The sequence below is a fragment of the Nerophis ophidion genome, linkage group LG14 (assembly GCF_033978795.1).
Source record: "Nerophis ophidion isolate RoL-2023_Sa linkage group LG14, RoL_Noph_v1.0, whole genome shotgun sequence".
Classification (NCBI taxonomy): Eukaryota; Metazoa; Chordata; class Actinopteri; order Syngnathiformes; family Syngnathidae; genus Nerophis; species Nerophis ophidion.
Genome location: NC_084624.1, coordinates 30,654,531 through 30,682,233, shown reverse-complemented (window position 1 = coordinate 30,682,233; position 27,703 = coordinate 30,654,531). Strand labels below are relative to the sequence as shown.

General features: G+C 41.2%; 1 protein-coding gene across 7 annotated transcripts; it reads left to right on the top strand.

The window, feature by feature from the left end:
* Window positions 1-337: 337 nt before the first annotated feature.
* Window positions 338-27,703, top strand: gigyf2 (GRB10 interacting GYF protein 2). 7 transcript variants are annotated; one of them, XM_061920359.1, is made up of 29 exons: window positions 419-445; window positions 2,117-2,207; window positions 4,924-4,975; window positions 5,140-5,308; window positions 5,409-5,504; window positions 14,452-14,554; window positions 14,893-14,998; window positions 15,101-15,141; window positions 15,229-15,261; window positions 15,371-15,472; window positions 16,051-16,262; window positions 16,362-16,509; window positions 17,706-17,966; window positions 18,045-18,217; window positions 18,354-18,510; window positions 19,392-19,558; window positions 19,834-19,928; window positions 20,084-20,212; window positions 20,297-20,427; window positions 20,500-20,600; window positions 20,784-20,924; window positions 20,985-21,470; window positions 21,712-21,834; window positions 21,915-22,166; window positions 22,285-22,484; window positions 22,588-22,739; window positions 22,823-23,025; window positions 26,845-26,995; window positions 27,078-27,703. In XM_061920359.1, exons 3-29 carry the CDS (start codon window positions 4,938-4,940, stop codon window positions 27,143-27,145), a joined length of 4,038 nt encoding a protein of 1,345 aa, XP_061776343.1. In that variant the 5' UTR covers window positions 419-445; window positions 2,117-2,207; window positions 4,924-4,937; the 3' UTR covers window positions 27,146-27,703. The 7 variants fall into 7 exon arrangements, with proteins under 7 accessions (XP_061776342.1, XP_061776343.1, XP_061776338.1 ...); XM_061920356.1 differs by lacking the exons at window positions 419-445; window positions 2,117-2,207 and adding an exon at window positions 462-1,155 and having other exon boundaries at window positions 18,048-18,217; window positions 20,985-21,143; window positions 21,219-21,470; XM_061920357.1 differs by lacking the exons at window positions 419-445; window positions 2,117-2,207 and adding an exon at window positions 462-1,155 and having other exon boundaries at window positions 20,985-21,143; window positions 21,219-21,470; window positions 21,918-22,166.

Genomic DNA, 27,703 nt, shown 5'->3' with positions numbered 1-27,703 from the left:
AAAAAAGTTTAACCCGTCGAACGATGTGAAGAGTCGCATAGTGTACGTTTGGAGTAATACTACATTGATTATCTTATACACTATCGCTGCAGACGGCTGTGCGATGCCAATAACGCAATGGTTAACCTTTAATTCACATTGCAAATCAGGTAATAAGAGGTAATGGAGTGTCGTTAAAGTAAACATATGTGTCGCAGTCAGCACATTTTTACGCCGTGTTGGTTTTATCTGCTGGTCATGTGACATCCACAGCCATCTTGTGTGAGAGAGAGACAGAGAGACAGAGAGAGAGAGAGAGAGAGAGAGAGAGAGAGAGAGAGAGAGAGAGAGAGAGAGAGAGAGAGAGAGAGAGAGCGGGGGAGAGAGAGAGGGAGGGAGAGAGAGAGCACACTAGAGCGAGCTACACAACTTGAATTCAAACCCTGTGCTGTCACATCAAGCAGAGGTAAGACAGCCAAAGTTTAATGCCCTATTAAACAAGGAAGCCGAGAAAGTGAAGTGCCACGCCGTATAATGACCATATAGTGACGAGCAGGGCAGCTCGGAGCTGCTGTGAAAACCTCCATGTTTACTCGGAAAGGCCTCGTCCAAGATAGTTAGCTAACCTGTTAGCATGCTAGCTACAAGTGTTGAGGTTTAACTTGTGCCAAAGCGTCTTGTATCATGTATATACATTATCTTGGAAACGTGATAACGGCACACGTTGGCAAGTGTGCGTGTGCGTGGAGTGACACGCGTGTTTATTGCCACGTCATTCGCGACAGACGGGAGTCGCCGAGATTTATCGCAGGTCACTCGGTGAGCTAGCCTAGCGTGCTAACGTTAGCTACGTGGCTAACGCTGCTTAGCTCCCGTGAGGCAGCAGCAGTAGTTGGCGTGGATCGAAACTTATCATTGTCTTAACTTAAAGGAAACAACTTGGTGGACGCCAGCCAGGGAGGTGTTGGTGACTGTCGCAGGACCTGCCTTGTGTTTTTCACCGCTTGTCATGCTGCGCTAGCCAACCTGATAGTGCTAACACGACATTTTTTTTTTAAATGAAACCTTGGCGACAGCGAGTCATGTCAGCGTGGTTGGGATTTGGACAACACGACCTGAACTTGACTTGTCCACGCAATCCTGGAACTTTTCCCAAATATGTCACTGGATTTAAAGGTCGTTACAATTCCACAGTCCGAGCAACTTTGGGCGGCATGAAGCGTTAATGTATATAGTTGGAAATAAATTCGTGATTAACCAGTGTGCCACTTATATTGCGGCCGTCTGCAGTGTGTTATTTAAAGGGTCACTATTCTGTAGGCGTTAAGTAGCGACGTGGCTTATCCGGGCTTTCCATATGGTCGGCGACAATTGTGAGTCGCCCCATTTGTGGCTCATATGGCAGGGTGGTCTTGCATCATGAAGTTGGGCTTTAATGTGACAGGCTAGTTGTTGACATTTGAGGGAGGGCTTTGCAACCGATCTTGGCATTCCTGTTTGTGTCTTGACGTCAGGGCCCGCTTCCTTTTCGATTACAGGTGTCTGACTTAGTCCCACACTTGGAGAGAATCGAAAATAGCTGTGGGCCGATTGAAATTGTACACTGGTCGTATGCCAACGGCAAGGGCTCTGTGTCCTAAAGAGCTGTAATGCATTAAAGGCCTACTGAAATGAGATTTTCTTATTTAAACGGGGATAGCAGGTCCATTCTATGTGTCATACTTGATAATTTCGCGATATTGCCATAATTTTGCTGAAAGGATTTAGTAGAGAACATACACAATAAAGTTCACAACTTTCGTTCTTAAGAGAAAAGCCCTGCCTCTACCGGAAGTCGCAGACGATGACGTCGCAAGTGTGGGGGCTCCTCACATATTCAAATTGATTTTTAATGGGAGCCTCCAACAAAAAGTGCTATTCGGACAGAAAAAAACTACAATTTCCCCGTTAATTTGAGCGAGGATAAAAGATTTGTGTTTGAGGATATTGATAGCGATGGACTAGAAAAAAAATAAAAAACGTGATCGCATTGGGACGGATTCTGATGTTTTTAAACACATTTACTAGGATAATTCTGGGAAATCCCTTCTTTCTATTGTGTTGCTAGTGTTTTAGTGAGTTTAATATTACCTGATAGTTGGTGGGGTGTGTCCACGGGTGTGTTGACGCCAATGTCTCAGGGAAGTCGACGGCAGCTTCATGGACGGCCCAAGCTCAGCTTTTCTCCGGTAAGAAGAGAATTTTTAACCACAATTTTCTCACCGAAACCTGCTAGTTGACATTTGGTCTGGATTCATGTTCGCATAGTAAATTTTCACCTCCGGGAATTTTAAACAAGGAATCACCGTGTGTGTGTTTGTGTGGCTAAAGGCTAAAGCTTCCCAACTCCATCTTTCTACTGTGACTTCTCCAATATTAATTTAACAAATTGCAAAAGATTCAGCAACACAGATCTCCAAAATACTGTGTAATTATGCCGTTAAAGCAGACGACATTTAGCTGTAGCGTTCGTAGCGCTCATACTTCCTAAAAACGCGTGACGTCTTGCGTACACGTCATCATTATACAAGGTTTTCAAGACGAAACTCCGGGGAAATTTAAAATTGTAATTTAGTAAACTAAAAAAGACGTATTGGCATGTGTTGCAACTTGCAATGTTAATATTTCATCATTGATATATAAACTATCAGACTGCGTGGTGGGTAGTAGTGGGTTTCAGTAGGCCTTTAAGTAGCGACGTGGCTTATCCGGGCTTTCCATATGGTCGGCGACAACTGTGAGTCGCCCAATTTGTGGCTCATATGGCAGGGTAATCTTGCATCATGGAGTTGGGCTTTAATGTGACAGGCTAGTTGTTGACATTTGAGGGAGGGCTTTACAACCAATCTTGACATTCCTGTTTGTGTCTTTACGTCAGTGCCCGCTTCCTTTTCGATTACCGGTGTCTGACTTAGTCCCTCACTTGGAAAGAATCGAAAATAGCTGTGGGCCGATTGAAATTGTACACTGGTCGTATGCCAACGGGAATGGCTCTGTGTCCTAAAGAGCTGTAATGCATTAAATCAGCTGACAAAATTTGTTCAGTAGGAATCCAGTGTTGGTGTTGTAGGCACAATACCAATGTGAGCAATTGCAAAATGCAAAATGCGGTTGCGGATTTTGCAAATTTGTATAATTCGCAATCTTTTTGCAAATTGCTTCCAGCTATATATTTGAATAATGTGTGGTGCACATTTTGCAAATCAATGGCCGCAAATACGTGTTTTTGGTGTCAAAATAATTTATTAAATACTTATGTAAACCTATTCATTTGTAGTCGGGACAATATAACTGAGTATTGCCCTCAAATAAGTCCAACCCTAACCATAACCCTAACCACTATACAGTACATCCACGACTAAACTACTGACTAAACTACTACCACAACTTGGTTTACTATTTATATAATCTAATAATGTAGGGTTACTGACTAAACCATCCTAAAAATCTCGTCTTAAATCTCCTCTTGCGATATGCAAATTGCTTGCGCACAATGGAAATGACGTATAATTTGCAAAGTGCGCGAGATTGGTGAAATGCTTACAACACTGGTCAAACAGAGTTAAAATAGTGGGAATAGATCACAAAATCTAAGTGAAGTCATTACTGTTGCCAAATGCATAGTGTGGTTCCAGAGTTAGCTTTCTTTATTTTACCTTGTGAGCAAAACTGAAAGTAATTCAAGCAGCAAGCGGACTTTTGCCACAAATAAACAAGTTGAGCCGTCACGCAATCGGTGAGGTGTGCCGGAGCAAGAACTTGATGCAAGTATACAGTTACGCAATAATCTCCGACCTCCTAATGACACATTAAAATTTGTCTGCATGAAAAGATTGAACTAGATGTATGGGTCTTCTCAGGTCGCCCTAAAACATAGTAACACTAAAGAGTATCATGTTTAAAGGCAAGTGGCTAACTTTGTCTACAAGCTCTACACATAAATTACAGTTTTCACAATTCGCCAACTATCTATCTAGCAATTTCAGTGGCCAACAAGTAAATCCCAGTAATCTCTGACCTTCGAGTTGCCCAAATTTTAATGACAAACACTTGTCTGCGTGAAATGATGGAACTGGATTTATGAGTCGTCTCAGGTCGCCTAAAAAGTAGTAGCTCTAAAGGGTATCATGTTTTAAGGCAAGCGGCTAACTTTATCAACAGGGTCTACAAATACCTTACTAATTTCACAATTCATCGCCAACTGTCTGTCATTTTGGTGGCTAGCAAGTAAATTTCCGAGAAGGACAACGTTCTAGTACCTAAGTGTCAAGGCCTGCGGGCCAGATCCGGCCCACAAAGGAATTATCTATGGCCTCTGGGATGATATTTGATTAATATTAGAAACTTTACCGCTGCCAGTATTTCTTTCTATATCTTTACTGTAATATTTTCAGTATGTGTTTAATTTGTTTTGGACCAAAGTAAGACAAAGAAAACAATCTGAAGTTGTCTTTATTTTTTTGTTTTAATGCCATCATTTTAATAGTCTCGCCCGCGTGTGCACAGATTTTCCTCCATGCGGCCCTTGAGCTAAAATGAGTGTTGACTCCCCTGTATCTAGTACGACCCCTGGAAGTGGCCTAAATCCTCATATGCAAACCAACATGGAACAAACGTGGGTTTTACAGCACGTTTTTCGTTTATTTTAATTTTATTTTATGATGAACGTGTCTACCAGATTATGTGTCAGACATTCAAGGCGGGGGCTATCTTAATTCTCCGGGGAAATAATTCAGGATACACGTTTGTAACATTTGGTGTGTTTCAAGCTTCCGAAAATTCCATTTAATTGCTAGAATAACACACATGATAGTAATAAGGAACTAAAGCAATTCCAAGAGAGGCCAATGTGTTTTTAACGTGGCAGCATAACCTTACTTAGCAACTTCTTATTTTACATCTTAGATCTTCAAGGAAGAATGGCCGAGACCCAGACACTTAACTTTGGACCTGAATGGTAAAGTATGACATTGTTCAGGATCAATTTCTGATCTGCTGTCAAATTATTTTTTGACTGGTAGAGGGGTGTCCCGTACTGGGGAGATAAAAACATTTTTACAGACATGTTCAGGCATGTAAAGTAAGCTTTTGTCTCATCCCCTAAACATTGCTTCCTTGCAGGCTCCGTGCCCTATCTGGAGGAGGAGGCAGCGGAGGCAGCGGAGGCGGAGGAAGCAGCAGCATCACTGTTGCCTCGCCGCCTCTTTCACCTGCATTGCCAAAGTACAAACTTGCAGATTATCGCTACGGGAGAGAAGAAATGTTAGCACTTTATGTAGAAGACCACAAGGTCAGCAAGACTTGAACATAAATGCAGTTGTTTTAGTAGATTTTGTGGATGTTGTTTCCAAGCTGATTGATTTTTGAAATGTATTACTCTTTCCTGTTAGATCCCTGTAGACCTACATGATAAGGAGTTCCTGCCCATATTGCAAGAGGAGCCCTTACCGCCCCTGGCACTTGTGTCTTTTACAGAGGAAGAACAGGTAGGATTGCATGTCATAAATTTGAGCATCCTGTCGAAAGCAACCACGAGGCTGCTAGTTCAAATTACACCACCTGGTGATGTTAAAACATTGGGCCAATTCATCCCATGTGTTTTTATTAGACTATCTTAATAAGAAAATATTGTGTTATGACTCTTAGTGTTATACCTCCTATTAGTATTTAATTTCCATTAGAATGTATGCTTTAGATTAGGGATGGCCAATATGGCGTAAAATCTACTTTGCAGCCTCTTACGATAACTATATATTATTTGGCATATAAGCGATAATAACAGATGCCCTTAATTTAGCTGCTTACTCTTAACTGTCAACTCTTCTGGATTCTCCGGAAGACATCCAGAATTGCACTTGTTTTCAGACATCTCGACTCAAATGAAAATCTCCCGGAATGTCAAGTTTTTGTGAGAATATAATATACTTAAGTTTGTCAATCATATTATGATCCATCCATCCATTTTCTAACGCTTGTCCCTTACGTGGTCGCGGGAGCTGCTGGAGCCTATCTCAGCTGCACATGCGTGGAAGGCGGGGTACACCCTGGACAAGTCGCCATCTCATCGCAGCGCCAACACAGATAGACAGACAACATTCACACTCACATTCACACGCTAGGGCCAATTTAGTGTTGCCATTCAGCCTATCGATACTGATGAATATAGTCTGTGTGAATGTGTTACATTACAGGGGCCCGAATATGCAAAAACAACTTTTCTTACATATTGGTACCTGCTGTCGTGGATTTGGGATCTGTATAAGTCCCGAAAATTTGAAATCAAACCGCTGAGTCATTGCGGAGATATTTTTAAAATAATCTAGTCTTTCTCCCTACGTCCGCCAAACTAGCTGTTTGGAATTTGCACAATTTGAGACATCATAGGTTGGGAAAAACATCACCGGATTATCCACATATGGTATAAATGTACCAAGAGTGTATTGCACGCGTCCGCCATTGTAGTTCACGCTGTAGATAAGCGCCTTCTTTTTTAGCTATCCTCTTGTTGTGGGGCAGATTGGGTCATGCATGGAAGAATTTCTGCAAATGTTTTACCAAAGAACCACAATTACATGTTGTATACACCACCAGCAATTGTTTTAAATGTAGACCAAAATTCATATGACCCCTCATAATTATTTTTTTTTTCTACAGTTTAAACACTTCCTTGTGGTCTGCATAACATGTAATGGTGGTTCTTTAGCTGAAATTTTGCATACAGTATGTTTTACAGACTTATTTTTAAGTCACTTTGTTGCTCTCTTTTAAAACAGCTCGTTTCGAGAGGCGGAATTGTTGGATGCAAATTAACCTCTTCTCACCACGCCCCCATACACTTATAGAGTTTAGAGTTTAATGTTCCACAAGGGAAATTGTTCCATACCGAAGCTAAGTTACAAAGGATGGAAAGGATAATGCACACAAAGGCACAAAAAGAGGGCGAAAAAAAAATGGTATGAAGTAGACAAAAAATGGACCACAGTAGCAATATAAATATAACAAACCCCATTTCCATATGAGTTGGGAAATTGTGTTGGATGCAAATATAAACGGAATACAATGATTTGCAAATCCTTTTCAAACATATTCAATTAAATGCACTACAAAGACAAGATATTTGATGTTCAAACTCATAAACTTTTTTTTTTTGTAAATAATAATTAACTTAGAATTTCATGGCTGCAACACGTGCCAAAGTAGTTGGGAAAGGACATGTTCACCACTGTTACATCACCTTTTCTTTTAACAACACTCAATAAACGTTTGGGAACTGAGGAAACTAATTGTTGAAGCTTTGAAAGTGGAATTTTCCCATTCTTGTTTTATGTAGAGCTTCAGTCGTTCAACAGTCCGGGTTTACGCTTCATAATGTGCCACACATTTTCAATGGGAGACAGGTCTGGACCGCAGGCGGGGCATGAAATTACCCGCACTCTTTTTTTACAAAGCCACGCTGTTGTAACACGTGCTGAATGTGACTTAGCGTTGTCTTGCTGAAATAAGCAGGGGCGTCCATGAAAAAGATGGCGCTTAGATGGCAGCATATGTTGTTCCAAAACCTGTATGTACCTTTCAGCATTAATGGTGCCTTCACAGATGTGTAAGTTACCCTTGCCTTGGGCACTAATGCACCCCCATACCATCACAGATGCTGGCTTTTGAACTTTGCATCGATAACAGTCTGGATGGATGACACGATGTCGAATATTTCCAAAAACAATTTAAAATGTGGACTCGTCAGACCACAAAACACTTTTCCACTTTGCGTCAGTCCATCTTAGATGATCTCGGGCCCAGAGAAGCCGGCGGAGTTTTTGGATGTTGTTAATGAATGGCTTTCGCTTTGCATAGTAGAGCTTTAACTTGCACTTACAGATGTAGCGACAAACTGTATTTAGTGACAGTGGTTTTCTGAAGTGTTCCTGAGCCCATGTTGGAATATCCTTTGGAGATTGATGTCAGTTTTTGATACAGTGCCGTCTGAGGGATCGAAGGTCACTGTCATTCAATGTTGGTTTCCGGCCATGCTGCTTAGGTGGAGGGATTTCTCCAGATTCTCTGAACCTTTTGATGATATTATGGACCGTAGATGTTGAAATCCCTAAATTTCTTGCAATTGCACAGTTGTTCTTAAACTCTTTGACTATTTGCTCACGCAGTTGTGGACAACGGGGTGTACCTTGCCCCATCCTTTCTTGTGACACAATGAAAATTTTTTGGGAAGCTGTTTTTATACTCAATAATGGCACCCACCTGTTCCCAATTAGCCTGTACACCTGTGGGATGTTCCAAATAAGTGTTTGATGAGCATTCCTCAACTTTATCAGTATTTATTGCCATCTTTCCCAACTTTTTTGTCAAGTGTAGCTGGCATCAAATTCTAATGTTTATGATTATTTGCAAAAAAAAAAAGTTTATCAGTTTGAACATCAAATATGTTGTCTTTGTAGCATATTCAACTGAATATGGGTTGAAAATGATTTGCAAATCATTGTATTCCGTTTATATTTACATCTAACACAATTTCCCAACTCGTATGGAAACGGGGTTTGTACATACAATATTTAATATATACAATATATATAACAAATCCCAATTACTATGTACAATATTTAAGTGTATGTAACAGCTGCAGCAAAAAAAAGGGCACCTTAAAAGAGTAGATTCAGCAGAAAATATAAATTTTAAACGAAGAGAAGTAGCTAACATAGAAGCGGTCAGGTAATAGACAGATATCATCTATTACTGTATGGCGAGTCATTATACAGCTGGATGGAGTGCGGAGTGAAGGAGTTCTTGAATCGCACAGTGTGGGAACAAAGCTGAAGGAGCCTGTTGGAGTATGAGCTCTGCTGTCCCTCAATTGTCTAGTGGAGTGGGTGGCCAGGATTGTCCATAATGGCGAGCATTTGATGAGCCTTTAAATCCCCACCTGTCAGATATTGTTGTAGTTTTTATTTTTTATTTTTATAGCTTTTTTGCTTTTATTGGGCTCTATGGACATCGGTGACTGCTACCAGCCATCTCTTTTGAGTGACGTTCACCACAACACAACATCATAGATGATATAGAGAGATCAATGGATCATGGTGGTTTAGGGCTGCGCGATTAATCAAAATCGAATCGACATCAAGGTTTTTATTAATGCGGTAAATAACCGCGAGACGCTGAGTTTGAGTTTTTTTCTCCGCTGTCATCGACGTTTGAGTGACAATCATGTTCCTTAATTAGAATTGTTTAACCTCACGTTGGTTCGTCTCGCTTCAAACAAAGAAAGACGTCTGACTTTGTGAATCGCTCTCAGCACCTGAGCGCGTTTTTTTAACAGTAGAAATAACTGAACTGTGACCCCTCTTTTTAGTCCGTCACAATTTTTGTCTCGGCGTAGACGAGAGCTGGGCACCACCGCTAACACACTCACAGTACAGAGCATCGTAACTCGCCAGTGCCGCAAAGTAACACACATTAGGAGGGAAAAACATAGGAATATTAAGCCTAAAGTCGTGCTGTGGGAATATTTCAGCTTCCAATAGGATGAGAGATATGAGCCCATCAACACAGACAAAAGAGCGAAAATACCACCGTAATCACGTCATGGCAATATATAAAAAGACAATATCAAACCTCCTTTTTCCAACAGGGAAAAAATGCACTTTAAGATTTTAATTATTTATTAAGGTTACAAAATTTAGTCCATTTAATTTTGGTTTGTGTATTTATTTAGGATGGCAAAGTTATTTAGCTTCTAATTACAGTACAATACTAAAAAAATTTACAGTAATGAGGAATAAATGTTTATTATATCCTTTTTAATAGTTAATTGCATTATTATATATCATGATTACATTACCTTATTACTGTATGGTCTGTATTGATTATTTATTTTTCAATGATGTAGAAAAAAAGCTTTGAGTTTGTCTGCGTAAAGCCAAATATTTTTAAAGTATTTTTTTAATTATGGAATGACTTAAGCAAAGGTAATCAAACACTTTAATAATATGATCAAATTTAAGAAACACTTCAAACTTCGTATTTTACAAAGTACGGAGAAGAAGAACCATGGTAAACTTTCTGAATCTATTGATATTTTATTTATCTCACCATATTAAATACACTTAGTTAAAAATGTTTAATTTGATTGATTTTTTTATGTTATTATGGAGTATATTGTGAATAAATTGAAAACAGGAAGTGAACAAAAGTGTTCGCAACTGCTATGTAAAGGAAAATGGGTATTAAATAAGCTCTGCGTTTCCCTACTCCTTTTCGAACAGAAATAATTGAAATTTTGATGTATCATGTAGGGCTGGGCGATATATCGATATACTCTATATATCACGGGTTTGTCTCCGTGCGATATAGAAAATGACTATCGTGTATTCGAGTATACATTCTCACGCAGTTGCTTTTAGCTGCGGGCATTAAACTGCATGCAATTCTCCCTTTTCCTTCTCTCTCTTTCTCACATAGACTTAAAACAAGCGCACCTTCTTACACACGTCACATACTGTCACATGAGCAACGTCACAAGCTCCCGCGGAGCAGAGAGGTAGCGACATGGTAACATTAGCTGTGATGCTAGTGGAGTGGTAATACGAGTGAGAGAAGGTGCGAATCTGGTAACAAATGGAGGAAGAAATAATTCTCAAGAAAAACAGCACGAGGTCCATCGTCTGGCGGGGGTTTTGGCTTCAAGCGGGAATATGTTCGTTTATGCAGCAAAAGCGTCTCTACAAAACGTCGCACCACTGCTAATTTGTAGCATCATTTGAAAAGTCCCACGTTAGAGAATGAAGAGTGCTTCAAACTGCATGTCAACGTCTCCGTTTGGTGCCACACCCACAAAATGCCGAAACAACTATTTCCACATCAACACTGTAGGACAGGGGTCACCAACACGTTGCCCGCGGACACCAGGTAACCCGTAAGGACCAGATGAGTAGCCCGCTGGCCTGTTCTAAAAATAGCTCAAATAGCAGCACTTACCAGTGAGCTGCCTCTATTTTTTAAATTGTATTTATTTACTAGCAAGCTGGTCTCGCTTTGCTAGACATTTTTAATTCTAAGAGAGACGAAACTTAAACAGAATTTGAAAATCTAAGAAAATATTTTAAAGACTTGGTCTTCACTTGCTTATGGCATCTGGTCAGGATGCCACCCGAACTCCTCCCTAGGGAGGTGTTTACGGCACGTCCAACCGGTAGGAGGCCACGGGAAAGACCCAGGACACGTTGGGAAGACTATGTCTCCCGGCCTGCCTGGGAACCCCTCGGGATCCCCTGGGAAGAGCTAGACGAAGTGGCTGGGGAGAGGGAAGCCTAGACTTCCCTGCTTAGGCTGCTGCCCCCGCGACCCGACCTCAGATAAGCGGAAGAAGATGGATGGATGGATGCTGTTCACTTGTTTAAATAAATTCATTTATTTTTTTACTTTGCTTCTTATAACTTTCAGAAAGACAATTTTAAAGAAAACATACAACCTTAAAAAGGATTTTAGGATTTTTAAACACATATACCTTTTTACCTTTTAAAGGCCTACTGAAATGAGATTTTCTTATTTAAACGGGGATAGCAGTTCCATTTTATGTGTCATACTTGATCATTTTGCGATATCGCCATATTTTTGCTGAAAGGATTTAGTAGAGAACATCGACGATTAAGTTAGCAACTTTTGGTCGCTAACAGAAAAGCCCTGCCTTTACCGGAAGTCGCAGATGATGATGTCACCCGTTGAGGGGTCCTCACATTGTCTTTAATGGGAGCCTCCAACAAACAGATATTTGGACCGAGAAAACGACAATTTCCCCTTTTAATTTGAGCGAGGATGAAAGATTTGTGTTTGAGGATATTGATAGCAACGGACTAGGGAAAAAAAAAAGAGAAGAAAAAAATCAAGGAAAAAATAAAACGCGATTGCATTGGGATGTTTTTAGACACATTTACTAGGATAATTCTGGGAAATCCCTTATCTTTCTATTGTGTTGCTAGTGTTTTAGTGAGTTTAATACTATCTGATAGTCGGAAGGGTGTAACCACGGGTGTCTTGAGGCCAGTGTCTGATGGAAGTCGACGGCAGCTGTATGGACGGCACGAGCTCAGCTGATCTCCGGTAAGTGGCGACTTTTTACCACAATTTTCTCACCGAAAACTGCTGGTTGACATTTGGTCGGGATCCATGTTCGCTTGACCGCTCTGATCCATAGTAAAGTTTCACCCCCGGGAATTTTAAACAAGGAATCACCGTGTGTTTGTGTGGCTAAAGCTTCCCAACTCCATATTTCTACTTTGACTTCTCCATTATTATTTGAACAAATTGCAAAAGATTCAGCAACACAGATGTCCAAAATACTGTGTAATTATGCGGTTAAAGCAGACGACTTTTAGCTGTGTGTGTGCGCAGCGCTAATATTTCCTAACAGTCCGTGACGTCAGGCGAACACGTCATAATTCCGCGACGTTTTCAACAAGAAACTCCCGGGAAATTTAAAATTGCAATTTAGCAAACTATAAAGGCTGTATTGGTATGTGTTGCAATATTAATATTTCATCATTGAAATATAAACTATCAGACTGTGTGGTCGGTAGTAGTGGGTTTCAGTAGGCCTTTAAATTCCTTCCTCTCCTTTCCTGACAATTTAAATCAACGTTCAAGTAATTTTTTTTTTTTTTTTTTTTTTGTAAAGAATAATAAATACATTTTAATCCATCCATCTTCTTCTGCTTATCCGAGGTCGGGTCGCAGGGGCAGCCTAAGCAGGGAAGCCCAGACTTTCCTCTCCCTAGCCACTTCGTCTAGCTCTTCCCGGGGGATCCCGAGGCGTTCCCAGGCCAGCCGGGAGACATAAGTCTTCCCAACGTGTCCTGGGTCTTCCCCGTGGCCTCCTACCGGTTGGACGTGCCCTAAACACCTCCCTAGGGAGGCGTTCGTTTGGAACACTATAATAATTCTGCCCATGTTAATCAATATTAAACTGCCTCAAATTGTTGCTCAGATTTAAAAAAATTACAAAAAATTTTTTCTACATATAAAAAGTGCAACATTAAACAGCTTCAAGTCAACTCCATCCATCCCATCCATTTTCTACCGCTTATTCCCTTTTGGGGTCGCGGGGGGCGCTGGCGCCTATCTCATCATGCTTAATTTATTACAGCATTTGGGATGCCTGTAGTTGATTTTTATTATGTAAATGTTATATTTTTATTACCATGTGATAGCAGGGACCCTGCCATTCAAACCAGGCTGTTACATTACTAATGATTAATGTAACTATAGCCAAAAAAATGGTACAACAGCAATACGAGAGACTATTCATTCCTGAACACCATGGAGTTCAAGTAAAATAACAGACAGACAGGGCTTTGCTGGCCCACATGCATGCACGCACGCACGCACACACACACACAGCAAAATGAGCTAACGTTACGGTAAAAGCTAATTATCCTTCACCTTAAGCCAGGACTGCGAGCGAGCTGAGCTGCAGTTTAAGTTTCTAGAACGTCAACAGGCTCATAGTGATGTTAGTAGTAGTTGACTGGGATGTGTTTCTATAATTTGGGGAGAGTACGCTTTTGGGGAGAGTACGCTGCCTTGCCGCTAAACACATATCTGCTCGACGCTGAAGCATTGACTTCATACTCACTGCTGATTTGCTGTTACCGCTCTGAATACGCACTTTTGATTGGCTGTTATCGCTTTGTATGTAACCAATCAGATGGTTGTGTGGGTGGGACAATGCTGAATGCTGACACAGAGGCAGAAGAAGCAAAGCAGCTTGTTAAGACTTTAGCTTAGAAACTCGTTCGGTACACCCCCGTATCGAATCGAGACCCCCGTACCGAAACGGTTCAATACAAATACACGTACCGTTACACCCCTAGGTAACATATTGCGTCATTTCCGGGTGTATTATTTTCTCAAAATTAATATTAATCTACTTGCTAATATTTGGTTATTTGTTGTTGTATCAAGTTTCCATCTACTTTTTTGTTCAAATATAATAAACACTTATTTCTTTGTTGTTTCAATACTTAACATTAGTTTTAGACGATGCTACAAATTTGGGTAGCAATCAAATACCGAGTAGTTACAGTGACCGTATTGGTCTTACCAATGTCCATACTGATATTACACTTTTTCAAGACAATAAGAATAATTACATTTTTGATCACAATTATAATCAGACAAAAACACATGATCGCAGTGAAACAATTTCTATAAAATATTATAATAAAAATAATTACCTACTACCTCCGCCTGTCACTTTGAAAGAGTCAATTACTGTTTTTGTTTTAATATATAAAGTGACAAATAGTTTTGAAAATAAATTGTTAAACTGCAGCTGATCCGCTTTTCGATTTTTGAATACTTTGCTGAAATATAGAAGTTGCATACACATGTTCCTAATTGAGTGTTTGATTTTGTTTGTATTGGCAGAGAAATTTTGCCATGTCTGTAAACAGTGGTGCTGTACTTTGGCGGGGAGGCAGTGGTCCAGTCGTTGGGGCACCTCGTGGTCGAAGTATCTCGAGAGGTAGAGGTAAGCACATTCTCATTTCCTTTTCTAATTTATGAGGGGGTGGGAGAGGGATTGTGGCAGCACAGCAAAGCAACATTTCCTTCTCATATGACTCAGGCGTTCCGTATGGGCAGTATTGAGAAGAGCTGTAACAACTGCTAATAGCTGAGATTCCTTTTGAAAGCTCTTGCCAATTCAGGCCCAGACAAGTGGTGTTCTATTAGTGCTGTGAAGGTGTTGTACTCCCTCTGATGTGCCTCAATCATGGGAAGAAACTTTGCGATGCTGTCTTACAATAAAGAATGTCACATTTAATTATGCCGGCAATGACAAGTCATCCAGCTTTTGGTGGTTTTCAGGCCGAGGAAGAGGAGACGGAGGGTTTTACCAAAGAAGTTTTGATGATGTGGAAGGTTTTGGCCGTGGGGGCAAGGAGATGCATCGCTCCCAGAGCTGGGAGGAAAGGTACTGACACTTCAATTAGATCAACTTTTAATGCACAGTTTAATAATAACTTGGCCTAATGTGTTATCCTGTTTGAGATTTGGTGTGTTTTTCTCCTACCAGGGGAGATAAGAGGTTTGAAAAGCCAGGTCGAAAAGACCTAGGTTGGTGTCGAAATAATTTCCTTTTTTATCTAACTCTTGAATTAATTGTGGTCAACACACTCATCTGTCTGTTCTTTCTCCATGCAGAAGGTGCTCCAGGACATTTTCAGATTAATCATAGTACGTGTTGTTGTCATTCGTAACACTTGTTTTTTAGATCATATTTGATCACTGTGCGTTTTCAGTGTTCAAAACAATAACCATCTCTCTTAATGACTATGTTTTACAGTTCGAAACAACTACGAGGACGCTGGTTCTGGCCTGCCGAGAAAGCACGACTTCATCCGCTCGGAGAGTGGGAACTGGCGTACCTCTCGTGATGATCAGAACGGTGAGGATAATGAGGGGGTTTGACGCTTGGTGGGTTCTCGACGGGACAGTGACCGCTGGTGCCCCCCAAGCCCAAGTGGGCACTGTGCTGACCTGCAATATCAGTTCATTTTATGCGGGCTCTGTGTGCTTTCTTTTTATTTTTTTTATTTATTTCAGGAGCACTTTAAAGTTAAACTAAAGTCTAAGGCTCTAAGCACAAGGAAAAGCCCATGTTTTTTTTTGATGGGTTTATTGTTCAGATTTTTCAATGCTGGAAGCCATCTTTCAAAATATATACATTTGCAGTGCACCCAGAAAGCTGTTACCATCTCGATGAAAGGCCGAAATAATTTGATACAATCTGCCCGATTGTAGCTGAGATAGGCGCCAGCGACCCCAAAAGGGAATATGCGGTAGAAAATGGATGGATACTGTTCCGAACTTTAAAACGTTCCTGTGTGGATAGGGCCGAGGGTTACGTCACATTTTATTTTTTCAGTGCAAGCCTTTTTCTAAGCTGATCAATCCAAGGTTTATCATAAGTTTTTTAAAGACTAGTTCAGTGAGTTTATTTGAACCTGTTTACTTTTTTACTAGATGGGCTTCGGACTACGGTGTGGCGTGAACACCCAGAACAGCGACGCCGTGTCCCGTTTGACGCACGAGACGACGAACGCAGCTACAGGAGGCCGCGGTCAGGCAGCGGCAGCCTGGAAGAAGACAGAGACGCTTTGCCTGAGTGGTGTCTTGAAGACACTGATGGGGAGGCAGGCACCTTTGATTCATCAGGGGCCTTTCTCTCACTCAAGGCAAGCAGAAGCAATTAATCAAGATAAGGGTGTCACTAAATGGCGTATATTTACATAAATTACCACAGAAAAAAGTGCAACTTTGTTTTATCTTAGCAGAAAGCCTCCAAAGAGCCCATCTTAGAGGAGGCAGAGTTGGATTTTAAACCCTTGGAGGAGTGTGAGGAGACGCTAGAGGAGGATGTCAGTCAGCCTAAAGACACCAAAGAGACAGAAACGGAGGCCAAGAAAATTGTTGAACGAAAAGGTTAGGCCTTTATTTTGTATGTGAGCATAGGCAAAAGGAAAGTGAAACCATAGACGTAAAAAAACAGTGCCCCACTTAATCTGTTAACAAAGTAAAAGAAAGAGCTGCCTAATGGCGAACTGTACTATTTTTTTGGAATTTTGCCTATTGTTTACAATCATTATGAAAGACATGACAACGGATGTATGTATATTTTTAACGCATTCTAACTCGTAAATAAAAGATGGTGCCAATGGAAGGTCCTCTTTTTCGCCCATAAAACCCAATTAAAAAAACATCCGAAAAGCGTGAACAATACTCCATTTACATTTTGTGACTTTAATACTAACCAAGTATTTGTGATATTATTATAAGCGCTAACACAGATAAACTATTACTAGCGGGGTTGTGATTACAAGCTTGGGTGCCAATGTTGACATCAACTGACCAGCTGTTTCCTCGCTTCTTTGCTCGTCAAACTTTATTGTAGATCATAAATAATACCTCTCATTTGGATAATAGAAGGACAAGGACATATGGCGAAAAGCTGGTACACTTTGACAGCCAATTTAGATCACAAAAAGAAGTGTGGTTCGACCCCACTTCTTTTCTTTGCGAGGATTATAAGTAATTCTTTATCTAAATGGGACTATATAAACGTCCTAGCAGTCAAGATCCTAATGACAGCAGATATTATACAGTAATTGATGTTTTATTTTTTTTGTTGGCTCTCAAAGTCTGCAGTTTGCAGTAATCAGTGATGGAGTTGTAGAAAAAAATGCGAATTTGGTGTTGCGTTTTTTAAAGCTAATGTGCCGCGTATGCTTAAAATGAGCAAAATACGTAAATATTAAATGTTATTGCAAATATGCCTTTTACTAAATTACATATATGCTTACACCATGTATATAAAACCTTAATGGAGGTGTTTGGATGTTTATGGGGGTTAACAGGCAGAATAGAGTGGCTCCGATATAAGCAGACTTTTGATCACATTTATTTACTATTTAGAATGTATTAAAAATTAAAAAAAATCCGTCATGTTTTATAATGATTGTGAACGATAGGTAAAATTCCCCAAAAATGTGTAGTTTCCCTTTTAAAGCCCATCATTGTGTCCAGCTCACAATGGGAGAAAACTTCACCTTTTGTTTGTGGTCAAATGGAGCAGAACAAACATACAACACATTCACAAGATGCCATTTCTCCATTCTTAGTTTTAACACGTTTGAGCAAAGTATTAGATGAGGTGCCATCTGTTCCTTTACCTGCCGCTCCACCAATTGCAGAGGCCCAGCCTCGTTCCAAATCTGTGTCGCCAAGCCATCCCAACAAAACAGATGAGTTTAAGAGGCCAGCCCAAGGAAAACCACCGCTGGAGCAACCAGCAGAACTGTGCAAAGTTCCCCTGCATGTCCCCATGTCCAACAGCATGCTAGAGTCGCTACCCATGACCCGTATTTCTACGACCCTTACAGGTGACCTGTCTTTTTTATTTTTACTCTGAAAAATTCGAAAATACACTTTTCATCCTTTCTATGTCTTATACCCGGTAGAAGTGCGCACGCCATTGTCTGCCATGCAGCAGCCTCAGCAGAAGCCCTTGAAGGTTCCTGTGACCATGAGGAACCATCTGCCCTTTTCTTCAAGTATGATGGCACCCATTGCCAGGCCCACTGCTGTGTTACATGACACAGATGAAGATGAGGGGTTGAAGCATCTTGAGCATGTAAGTTAGCATAATCTGATCATGCATCGAGTTCTAAACCGAACAAATTGATCGGCATACGTGACTTTTTTACTTTGTCGTGAACTTGGCACATATAAGTCATTAACTCTGCTTTTTCCACCTTATTTATCACCAGGAAGCAGAGAAGATGGTGGCATACTTGCAGGATAGTGTGGTGGACGATGACAGACTTGCAACAAAGACCTCAGAAAAGACCAAACCCGCGGGCCTTCCACTTACCCATGAAGCTGCTCTTAAGTGGTTTTACAAAGACCCTCAAGGGGAGAGACAAGGTGAGACTGTTTGGAGGAAGCAAGTTTGCCCACAATAATGTGGCCGAATTTTCCGGACTATAGAGCTGTACCCACTAAATTTGGGAAGAAAGAAATATTTTTCCATTAATTTACTCTACCGAACTTCAACCGCAGATAGATATTTTGTCAAATTAGTTATTTACACAAAAGGTTTTTATTTCCTATACATACCTTAATTATTTTCAAACCTTGCCTGTCACATGGTAGTAAAACAGTGGATTAAATAAAACAGAAGTAATCATCACGGACCCACAAGCTGCAGAAGCTAGCTCTCCAATCAGCTAAAGAGACTCAACAAGTCCACGTTGACGTTTTGGTGGATTTACAAAACTGAAACAATACAAAAAGATTGCCATTGTAAGTTAACAGTACTAACGAAGACACTCGTAAACATGCTAGCATAGTAGTTAATGCTATCGATGCTAGGCTCATTACATTACCATAGTACGTACAAATATGCTTAAAATACTCCTACATACATCACACATGGGACAGTTTAGTAAGTAAAACTGTAAAAATATACTGTAAAACTTACAAATGTTGCTTTAAGTGATAAATAACAAATCCTCACATGTAGAACGCTATGGATGGTTCGAAGACTGAATGGCATCTGTACTTGCGGCACAAACAATAACCCACCTATTCAGTGTTTTTTTGTTTTGGAATATTTACTTTATAGCTGGACATCAGCGGAGAAAAATCCATAAATTAGCTGCAGTTTTTTAAGCCCTAAGGTTCAGAGGGAAAACATTGTTTTATAGTCTGGAATTTACGGTATGTGAGAATTTAAACAGTGTTTTTTAAATGGGGGGACCTGCACTAAATTGGGTTGAATGTATCTCTTATATTTTTGTCGTCAGGTCCTTTTGGTAACCAGGAGATGGCAGAGTGGTTCCAGGCAGGTTACTTCACCATGTCTCTCTTAGTTAAAAGAGGATGTGATGACTTATTTCAGCCGTTGGGGGAGATGATGAAGATTTGGGGAAGAGTCCCTTTCACACCAGGGCCTGCACCTCCACCTCTGCAGGTAGATGTACATTTTTAGGCATTGGTACTCAGTCACAGCAACACATTATCTCATAAATTTTGGGGGAATACTTGTCCTGGGTCAGTTTTTAATGAAGTTAAATAGTAAGTAAGCTATAATCCATTTGACCAAGCAGTCATTACAGCAAGTCATTATATATTAATAGGCAACTTTCCTCTGATTCAAATTACTTAGCACAACTGGAACCTCAGCCCTCCTTTTGTTTGTAGCCTGTTAATAAAATGTTTTGTCTTTTCACTTGTGATGTAATACAGGGTGACGGTGATCAAGAAAGATTGAAGAGGCAGCAGGAGCTTACCACGCTCAACCTTTACCAATTACAACAGCTCCAATATCAATACCTCTTAAGGTACATACAGATAACCAAATGAGCACAATTAGTATGTGCATGCTGAATGAGTAGCAAGAAATGTGCGTCTTGATTGTCTATTGTGAAGCACAAACAACAGACACTTAAATATTACAAGTTATTCAGGTGTGAAATGTCTATCCTTTGGCCTTTAGGCAGCAGTATGCTCAGGCCCTGGCCCAGCAAAAGGCTGCAGTCCTCAGCTCAGCTCCTCCTCAGCAGCAGCAACAACACCAACAGCAGCTTAACCTACTTCAACAGCAATACCAGGCTCTTAAGATAAGGTCCATACCATTCTGTTTTCATTCATCACCATAACACATACTTGAGCCTACCATGACAATATTATTTGTTCCTTTTTTTTGCAGAACATCTGAGAGCCTTCTACCTCCTGTTACACGTTGCCTGTCTGTACCCGACACAGGTTCTGTTTGGGAAATGCAGAATCCATCCTCCCAGGCACCCTGTGCACCAAGCCTCCCACCAGCAGCTTCAAGCAGTGAGTTTGAACCTTTCTGAATTTACAGATTAAAAGAAGGTGCAGGTGTCATTCTGAATTCCTTGTCAACAGCATGGGATGGCAGCAGTGTGTGGGACTTGCCCATCGACTCTATGGTGAAGGCGCCAACCATCGAGCAGATGCAGCAACTGGAGAAGTCGAAAGCTGCAAAGGTAATCCATATTGCAACTTATGTTGCTGTTTTCTTGATCATGTGTGTCTACCGTTTTACCATGTAAAATGAATAAAATCGAAAGTTTTCTCCACTCAAATGCGATTTGATTTTAGAGACCGAATGAGTCTTTTGCTAAGGAGGAGCAATAATATAGTTATTCTGTTCTGATCGCATTAATCAGTTGGAACTAGAGAGGCATGAAGCTGAAATGAGAGCCAAAAGGGAAGAAGAAGAGCGGAAGCGGCAGGACGAGGCTTTGCGGGCTCGTCAGGAAGAAGAGCGCAAGCGCTTAGAAGAGGAGCAGTTGGCGCGGCAAAAACAGGTCAAGAGAATACATGATTTTTTCGACTGGCGAGACTCACGCACTGGTGTTAAACTGTAGGAGGAAGCGCTCCGACGACAGAGGGAACAGGAAGAGGCACATCAGAGGCAAAAAGAGGAGGAGGAAAGACTGGCTCAGGCGGAAAACCTGCGAAGACTTGAGGAGAGGAGACGGGAAGAGGAAGAGAGGAAGAAACGTGAGGAGTTAATTCGTAAGCAGGTGAGCCAAACATTTACTCTCTTACTTATTACATTTGTTAGCTGTCTCCCTCAAATGTGGTGTTTCCTATTGCAGGAGGAAGAGCGCAGGAAACAGGAGGAGCTTGAAGCACTAAGGAGACAGGAAGAGGAGAAACGGGCAGAGGCAGCTGCTGTAGCTGCTGCTGTAGCTGCTGCTGCTGCAGCTGCCCTGGCGCAGCAGGAGCTCGAGGAGCAGAAGAGGAGGGAGCAGGAGGCGGAGAGACAGCAGGAGCAGCAGAGACAACGGCAGCAGCAACAGGAGGCGCTCAGGCGCCTCCAACAGCAGCAGCAGCTAGCACAAATGAAGGTGAACAAAGCAATACAGAGCTATCCAAGCAGCTAAAGTGCAAGATGCAAAGTAGTAAGACACAAATACTTTATTAAGCTTTGGTCTATGAAGTAGCAAAGAGTACAGGTCCACTGTCTAAGCGTACCATAAAAAACAGTCATCATTGTCATCAGGTGATAAACTGAGAATATTGGACCTTTTAAAAAAGCAAGGATGGATATGTTAAAAGTTCACCCAGCATTCCTTCTCGTCTTTCCAGCTTCCATTGTCCTCAAAGTGGGGTCAGCAGTCAGCCAACAGTATCAACCAGGCTCAGAACGCGCTGTCACTGGCCGAGATCCAGAAACTAGAGGAGGAACGAGAAAGACAGGCTCGGGTTGACGTAAGCAGCCTCCTGATCACTGTCCAACTTTTTGTTTTCATATATATCAATATGATTTATATCTATTCGACTGCCTGCAGCAGCAGCGCCAGCAACAGGAACTCCTTAAGGTACAGCAGCAACAGGCCCTGCAACAGGCCCAGCAGCCCCAAGCCAAGCTGTCAGGGTGGGGCCATGTTGCGAATCAGCCCCCTGTCACAAAATCCCTGCTAGAGATCCAGAGGGAGGAAGCACAACAGATGAACCAGAGGAAGGAGCAGCAGCCACCGCCGCCGCCGCCGCCGCAGCAGCATACAATTGTCACCCAACAGACCAGGTCGCAGAACAGAACTGTACGTAACCCATATGATTCAAGGGCAGACCTCAGCCAAGACTGTCATTTGCATAACCAATAACAGTTATGATGATGGTCTGAACATGTTAACAGACTTTTTTTTATTCTTGTCACAGACATCTCTGAGCAACTCTGTGTGGGGGTCAGCAAACACCACTTCCTGCACAAACTGGGCCTTAGATTCAAGCAGCATCTGGGGTGACACCCCCAACTCCAACATGGGCTTCTGGGATGAGGCTGTTAAGGAGGCAATCCAGCAGCCTCCACCCACCAGGAAAGGCAATTCACAAAAAAACAAGGGCAATGCCAACCTCAGGTATGCCTCAAACAAAAGCTGGACACATGATCTTTGCTAGGTAAAGTCATTTGTGAGTCATGCCGACTTATCTCTTTTTATGAATTTTGTTGGGTGGGTGTAGTAATTCTGCAAGTGGGCGAGCAAACAAGAAGGTGGGAGAGGAAGAGAAGCTGCTCAAGCTGTTCCAAGGCGTCAACAAGAGCCACCAGGACTCTTTCATGCAGTGGTGTGAACACACACTGCACAGCCTCAACACGGCCAACAATCTGGATGGTAAATACTTCAGAAATGTGCTGCATCAAGGCAGACATGGTTTCAGCTCCCACTCTTGAGAAAAACAAAAATCTGCTTTTTAGTACCCACGTTTGCATCCTTCCTGAAAGAAGTGGACTCTCCGTATGAGGTGCACGACTATGTCAGGGCCTACCTGGGGGATACGCCCGAGGCCAAGGACTTTGCCAAGCAGTTCCTGGAGCGTCGTGCCAAACAGAACGCCAATCAACAGAAGCAGGTGCCGCCTTCGCAAGCCAACCAACCACTGGCCCTCAAACAACAGCAGGTGAGCAAGAAAACAAATCTTTATTGTTTAAATATCTTATTGACCTAAATGTATAACTCTACTACACCCTACAGATGGTAATTGATAAGATTTTTACATTTCCGATTCCACTTAACGTTTTGTTTCTTTGATTCTCTTATCCATTTTCATTTGGATAAAAGGATAGCAAACAAGTTGATTAGCATCAACTTTGTATAGTTAAAAAAAAAAACATGAGTATACAAACATTGAGGTCTTAAAGAGGAACTTCACTTTTAGAAGCTGACTGAGACCCAGCGGATGCAACTTTATTGTGACACAGTAGCATCCGCAGCTTTGCTAGGTGCTAAACATACAAAATAACCATGAGAAATCACAATAAAACAAACGCTTAGTATTAGAGGTGGGATTCCTTGGGCACCTCACAGTTTGATCACGATTACAATTCAGGAGCTGTGATTCAATTACAAATCGATTATTGATGCTTATTTAATTTATGTATATTGATGCAGTTTTACATTTCTATTTGTTTCACTAAATAAGCATTTATCATTCTCAACTTTAAAAAAAAAACTATTAATTTGGAATAAGAAACAGGTAAATTAATTCCCACATTTATTAAATTAATGAAAATGTGTGCAAAACTGGAACATACATGCCCGATGATAAAGCAGCTAAGGTGGTGAGGTGGGTTGCTGCCGTCAGTTAAATTTTCGAACTGGCGGCATTACTTTTTTTCAATAAATATATCGATTATTGACGTTTACTAATCGATTCTATAACCGTTCATGTAGGCATCCAAAAAACGATTATTTCCCCCACCTCTACTTACTGTAATATTTCCACTCTCGCTGGGATCCCAACCGCGGAGACGCTCACACAATTCAGTTTAGATGAAAATGCAATCACAAGCCTCACGAAAGGTTAAAAAAAAAAAACACATTCCTGCTGGAGGCATCTTATGGTGTCTTTTTGTGAAAGTCGACCAGCCTGTCAGTCCATTGCAACATTTGTCTACTACCAGATGAGAGATGCATGAATTATAATCTAGAATTTACTTTTAGCAAGTTTGAGATTAAGCAGAAGCAGCTGTCTGCTCAGTTTGTAACTAGCATTAGCTCACTGCTATCAATGCTATCCATTTTTGTATTTTGCTCAATTTAAGCATACGTGACACATTATTTCAAAAACGTATCACCATGTTCGCTTTTTCCCCCCAACATTATCACTGATTATTACTTACTGCAGACATTATAAAAGCCCACAAACTCAATAAATCATCACTACTAGAGATGCGCGGATAGGCAATTATATCATCCGCAACCGCATCACTAAAGTCGTCATCCACCCGCCATACACCCGAACCAACATTTTATCGCAACCGCCCGCCACGCGCCCGTTGTTATAAATCAGGGGACGACAACTTATACCACTCAAAGAGCTATTTCGACCCGTTTCACAGAGTAAAGGAGACAATGGGAGCCCCAAACATTCTCGCGGATATTTCCTAGTGCTCATCCAGATAAGGAGAATAAAGGAATGCTTTGACGCCTTCTACAACATGTACAATCTGTTTGCCAGTCCAGCAACATGTTGTATGCAGCTTTCGCAGACACACGTACAAGATTGAAAGGCATACTGGGTGACGACACAGAGTACACTGATGGTTGTGATATAAACAATTTTAACACTCTTACTAATATGCGCCACACTGTGAAGCCACACCAAACAAGAATGACAAACACATTTCAGGAGAACATCCTCACAGTAACACAACATAAACGCAACACAACAAATACCCAGAATCCTTTGCATCCATGACTTATCCTGAATCTATTTTACACCCCCGCACCCCCAACCCCGCCCACCTTACCGACGCACGGGTGGGGTGGGCGGCGGGGGAGGGGGGATTTGGTGCTAGCGAGGTGTATGATATAGTCAGGAAGAGTTATGGATGCAAAGGAGCCTGGGTATTTGTTGTGTTACGTTTATGTTGTGTTACTGTGAGGATGTTCTCCCAAAATGTGTTTGCCATTCCTGTTTGGTGTGGCTTCACAGCGTGGCGCATATTAGTAAGAGTGTTAAAATTGTTTATATCACAACCATCAGTGTACTCCGTATCACCCAGAGTGCCTTGCAGTCGTGTACGTGTTTCTGCGGAAGCTGCATACAACATGTTGCTGGACTGGCAAGCAGTTTGTACATGTTGTAGAAGGCGTCAAAGGCCATGGCTTCATACCATGCCCTAATACTTGTTAACTGGGTGACCGCCAGTAGATAATCGCGAGAATGTCAGCGGCTCCGATTGTCTTCTTGACTTTGTGACACGGGTCAAAATGGCTTTGTGAGTGATAAAGGTTGCCGATCCATGAACCATGTATATCATATATTTCCGATTGGTTCAACCGCCACCCGCCCGAATCTATTTAAAATCTATTTTTTCGTCATGTCACCCACTCGACCCGCAGTTTATCCGCGGATGAGACCACAAACCGCGCATCTCTAATCACCACTTTACAAGGTCTGCTGACATTAGGATGCCGGCTGCTAGGATGTTCATATATTCCCATTTAGATGAAGAATGACTCATAATTCTTGGGAAGAAAAGGGTGTGTAACAAAGGGTCTTTTTGTGTCATTCTAAATTGGCTGCCAAAATGTACCAATTTGTCAGAATGTGTCCTCGTTCTTCTACTATCCAGGTGAGAGGCACAATTTATGATCTAGAATACATTTTAACAAGCTAGGAAACGAGGCAGCAGTTGATCGGTCTATCATGTCAACATTGGCACACAAGCTCGTGATCACGGCGCCTCTATAAATAGTTTGTCTGCGTTAGCGCTGAGAAACACTATCACTAATACTTGGTTAATAATATTCAAGTCACGAAATGTAAATGGAGTGTTGTTGGCGCTTTTTGGATGTTTTTTTATTGGGTGGAATAGAGGACCTCCCATTGGCTACGCTGTAAGTGGACTTTTTTTTACAGTTATTTACAAGTTGATTTGCATTAAAAAAAAAAGAAAAATATAATGGTTTTGAACAATATGCACAATTTTGAAATGCATTGCTTTAAGGGCAAAAAAAAAAAGTTTTAATTATTTGATATTGTTACACTGCCATCCTGTATTTTTGTCTGAATATAAATATGATTAAAATTTAGTCACTCAATGATTTTGAAAGTTGTAAGTATCATTATCAGTGTTGGTATGACCAATACTGCCCCTGTAGCTACTTGGTATCGGATATATACCCCAAATTTCTAGTATTGCCTAAAACTAATTTAAAGTATCCAAACAGAATAATAAGTGTTTATTACATTTGAACAGATGTGTAGATAGAACCATGTTACAGCAGAACGTAACCAGATATTAACAATGAATTAGCAAGTAGATTGATAGTATTTTCACAAAAAATACATCTGGAAGTGATAGAATATAATACTGCATACATCGGCAGCCAAATTAGAAGCCTTTTTTACCCATTTTGAATTTGTTTTTATTATTTATACATCAAATGATATATTGTGTGTGTATATAATTATTGGAGAAACCTGCATTATATATCGCTATGTAGATTTTAGGCCATATTGACCATTTTCTACTGAGGAAGCTCTGATGACTGCCAACATTCTGTGCGGAGTATACCCACAGTATATTCGAGTCTGTAAGCACCTTCATGCTTGAAAGCAGTAACTTGGAAGACAAAATGTTTGCCTTTCAGTTGAAAACGTCATGTAAGCGTTCTCTGAGTGAATCATTAAGGCTGGTGAGCAAGTTCCATGTCCACTTAATTGTTTGCTAAATGGTTTCCTGTAAATGTTCCCCTCTCCATTGCCAAGGATTCTGTATGGGGTGGAACAGGATCATCAACACCCTACCAGGCCAACCATACAAGTGGCCAGCAGCAGCAGCAACAACGCTTTGAGGCCGTCACCTCAGGGAAGAAGAAAAAGAAACAGAAGATGGTCCGTGCGGATCCAAGCCTTCTAGGTGAGCACAAGTGATCAGTCAGAGCTACACACACTTTCATCCACGAACTTGTCTTTGATTAAGATTTTTGTTGCCCACACAGGTTTTTCTGTCAATGCATCATCTGAGAGATTGAACATGGGAGAGATTGAGACTCTGGAGGACAACTAAAGGGGTTGCAGCCAAGCAAACAGCCAAGACTGACTATCTGTTTTAAACAGCAGCTGTTTCAACCCCCCAAATCCCTACCCAGCCTCACTCCGCCCCACTCTTGACAGCTGTCTCGTGCAGTATTTCACATGGGTTAATATTGCCACAATCAATGGAAGAAACCTTTTTAGTCTTACTTGACTCTATTGAAGAAATGGAATGGCAACGTTAACGCCTGCAAAAGCATCGACCCCCTTTTCCCCCCAATTTGGCGTCTTTTTTTCAGTGTGGGTGGGATGTTTGACAGGTATTGGGGAAAAAACGTATGAGATTATATGCATCTTTTTTTTGTTGTTGTGGTTTTTATTTATTACACTTTCATTGCCCAGTCCCCCTTTCTCTACTGCCCCCAGACAATGCTGGTTGTTCATGGTGAAAGATGGCAAACTTGAACCCAAGGATCGGTGCCTACTTTTTAATGTCCTGTTTTAAGGACAGGTTCAAAAGTCCCGAGTAGTTATCTATTTCTTGTAAAATACTAGGCTGTTTAAAAATAATAATAAAAAAAATCAACTTTCA

Bases quoted from the DNA above. Each gene is read 5' to 3' on its own strand.
- gigyf2 (XM_061920354.1), top strand. From the start codon at position 1,038: ATGAAACCTTGGCGACAGCGAGTCATGTCAGCGTGGTTGGGATTTGGA. The intron at 5,309-5,408 runs GTCAGCAAGACT...CTTTCCTGTTAG, and splicing joins TTTATGTAGAAGACCACAAG to ATCCCTGTAGACCTACATGA. The intron at 21,835-21,914 runs GTAAGCAGCCTC...GACTGCCTGCAG, and splicing joins AAAGACAGGCTCGGGTTGAC to CAGCAGCGCCAGCAACAGGA.